This window comes from Anguilla anguilla, chromosome 5, assembly GCF_013347855.1.
Source record: "Anguilla anguilla isolate fAngAng1 chromosome 5, fAngAng1.pri, whole genome shotgun sequence".
In the NCBI taxonomy this organism is placed as follows: domain Eukaryota; kingdom Metazoa; phylum Chordata; class Actinopteri; order Anguilliformes; family Anguillidae; genus Anguilla; species Anguilla anguilla.
In genome coordinates, this window is record NC_049205.1 from 53,166,939 (window position 1) to 53,169,450 (window position 2,512).

Genomic DNA, 2,512 nt, shown 5'->3' on the forward strand with positions numbered 1-2,512 from the left:
ACACTGCGATTCAGATCAGTTAAAGGCTCAGGATAACCCATTAAGTGCTCAAACATGCCTATTTCCAACTCTTCCGGGTCTTCGACAAAAAGCATCACCAGAGCAGGGTCCGAACTTGACAGAGCAGACTCTATAACGGTAAGGAATTGATGCATTATCTTCTTGAAACAGTGTTCAATCGATCACTGTATTGAGATTCGAACTTATTTCATACTGTCGTGTTTGTCTTGTATAATTTAGAAGGCTAGAAAAGAATTGGACGTGTGCGCACGGAGAAGTAGCATCTTTACGCACGGGACGGTGCGCTTGTATAATGTGCAAGGACATTTAAAAGTCTTAATTTCCAAGCTGTGATTGTGGTTTATGTATGAAGTATCAGCAATACGACAGGTTAACGTAAACTGTTTTTATGCCATGTTTGAGATGTAAACATTTCACCATTAAGGCGAAAGCGTGGCACGGCACTGTTTCTTTCTTTATAAACTTTCAGAAATATAACAAATGTGGAGCGTAGTAGTTCAGAATTGGATAGTTTTTAATTTCACCGGTATTTCATTTCTGTTGAGTTCATCGCCTGTTAATCGCCTTGGATCTTTTATAGTCTCCAAGGTTCGTGGGCAGAAGACAGAGCTTAATAGAGGACGCTAGAAAAGAAAGGGAAGCAGCGGCCGCGGCGGAATCGTCAGAAGCGAGCGAGCAAATCGTTTTTGATGAGGAGGACGGTAAAGCATTGCTCAACCTTTTCTTCACGCTTCGAAGTTCTAAGATCCCCGCACTCTCTCGTGCTCTCAAGGTTTTTGAGGTAAGCATCAGGGATAATCTAATATCCTCCTAAGGTTACACATTTAATATCAGCATATTTCCCTTAAAATCTGCTCGCATGAGAAATAGGGAAAACACAGCTCGCACCATATTAAATGACAGTTATAGGCCACAAAACTTTCTGGGAATTAACAAGCAACCTTTAGAATTTGAATACCAAAATTCTTAGAATTTTCCCCGATACTGTTTTCTTCATTATACCTTCTACGATTCAGAGCATTTTTAAAATCAATATTTTAAAACAGGTGCACTGAGACCCAGAAGACAGTCTTTGTATCGACTCGGGTATTAGAATATATTGGAAAATTTCTCAACTAGGCATGCTTTGGTCGGATAATTTGAATAAGGTGTGAAACAATATCTGTGATCCCTTGGGCGTCATCTTTTAGTCACGGGGAGTATTCAAGGAATTATTTTAGAACGTTAATAGGCTTACATATTCACGTTAAAAAGAATTTGAATATTGGATCCTTCATATTTATTTTATGATGGATATAAGTTAAAGAACGTTGCCACTTTGATACTTTCGTTAGGAAAATAATTGAAATGACTACCTTCTATTTTGTTTTATAGACTACATGATAACCATCTAGAGATATTTCCAGCACGATTGTATGCTACATGCTTGGAACATTTACCTGTGACTTTGATAGAATTGGTCTGTAACAGAACATTGTCTGCAATGCTCTGAGACTGTCTGGTGATCGTACTCATAATAATCAATTTGGAATATTATCGGAATCATCTCCAGGGTCCTGGAAGACTGATAGCTGGGTCATATGCTTTCTTAGTTCATTCGTATTGCAAAATGAAGGATTGCAAAGATACGTGGGTTTCCACAAAAAGTTCGACTAACTGCACGCTCACATTTTCGAATTTCGAACGACCCCCCCCCCCCCCCCCCCCCAACCTACTGTACCAATGCAATGCCTAGTACCCTAGCTTATATTTTTAGTGTAATGCTTTGTCGTGGAAATTAATTATTATTCATAACCCAATATTGGAATAACTTGAACATTGTACAATACTTTAATATAAAATACATGTTTACAATGTTTGCCTATTCATTCATTACATTAGCATACATTACATGCATTACGCTACTCTGCCGCCCCAGCGTATTTACAGGGAGAATAAGCAAGATTAAACTGATAGTTCACTTTCTGGAACTTTTGATAGAATTTTGGGTTTAGTACATGTTTTTGATTCGTATTTTTGTGCGGTGACGGATGTTTTTATATTAACAGAGGTTTATGACGACCAGTGACAATGGCGGGTTTGGGGCATTAGGGGATTCGCAGTATAAAGCAATTAAATAAAATTCAAGAAACACGGCTCTGTCCTAATTTTTTTGTAACATCACAGACATTTGAGGCGAAAATCCATCACTTGGAAACCAGAACCAGGCGGAAGCCAAAGGACAGCCTCGAGGATCTAGAGTACTTCGTGCGTTGCGAGGTTCATCTGGCTGACGTCAGCACTCTCATCAGCTCTATCAGGAGGATTGCGGAAGATGTCAGAACCACCAAAGAAGTTAAATGTGAGTACATTGAAAATGTTAACCTATGTATTATTCGTAGTTTCAGTACAGAACTGCTGTTAACTTTCCAAAGGTTAATCAGGCAATTCATTACGCCATTTCCCTCTCTTTCTTGTGTTTAGTTCACTGGTTTCCAAAGAAAATTTCAGA

At 38.8% G+C, this 2,512-nt stretch overlaps 1 protein-coding gene across 1 annotated transcript in view; it reads left to right on the plus strand.

Moving 5' to 3' along the window:
• th (tyrosine hydroxylase) overlaps nucleotides 1-2,512 on the plus strand; it is a 10,564-nt gene continuing 8,052 nt past the window's right edge. Inside the window, exons 1-4 of the mRNA XM_035418802.1 lie at nucleotides 1-138; nucleotides 602-802; nucleotides 2,188-2,362; nucleotides 2,485-2,512. The exon at nucleotides 2,485-2,512 is cut by the window's right edge and continues 61 nt beyond it. Of these exons, the coding sequence (XP_035274693.1) occupies nucleotides 55-138; nucleotides 602-802; nucleotides 2,188-2,362; nucleotides 2,485-2,512 (488 nt within the window). The 5' untranslated portion in view covers nucleotides 1-54. The remainder of the gene's footprint in view (nucleotides 139-601; nucleotides 803-2,187; nucleotides 2,363-2,484) is intronic.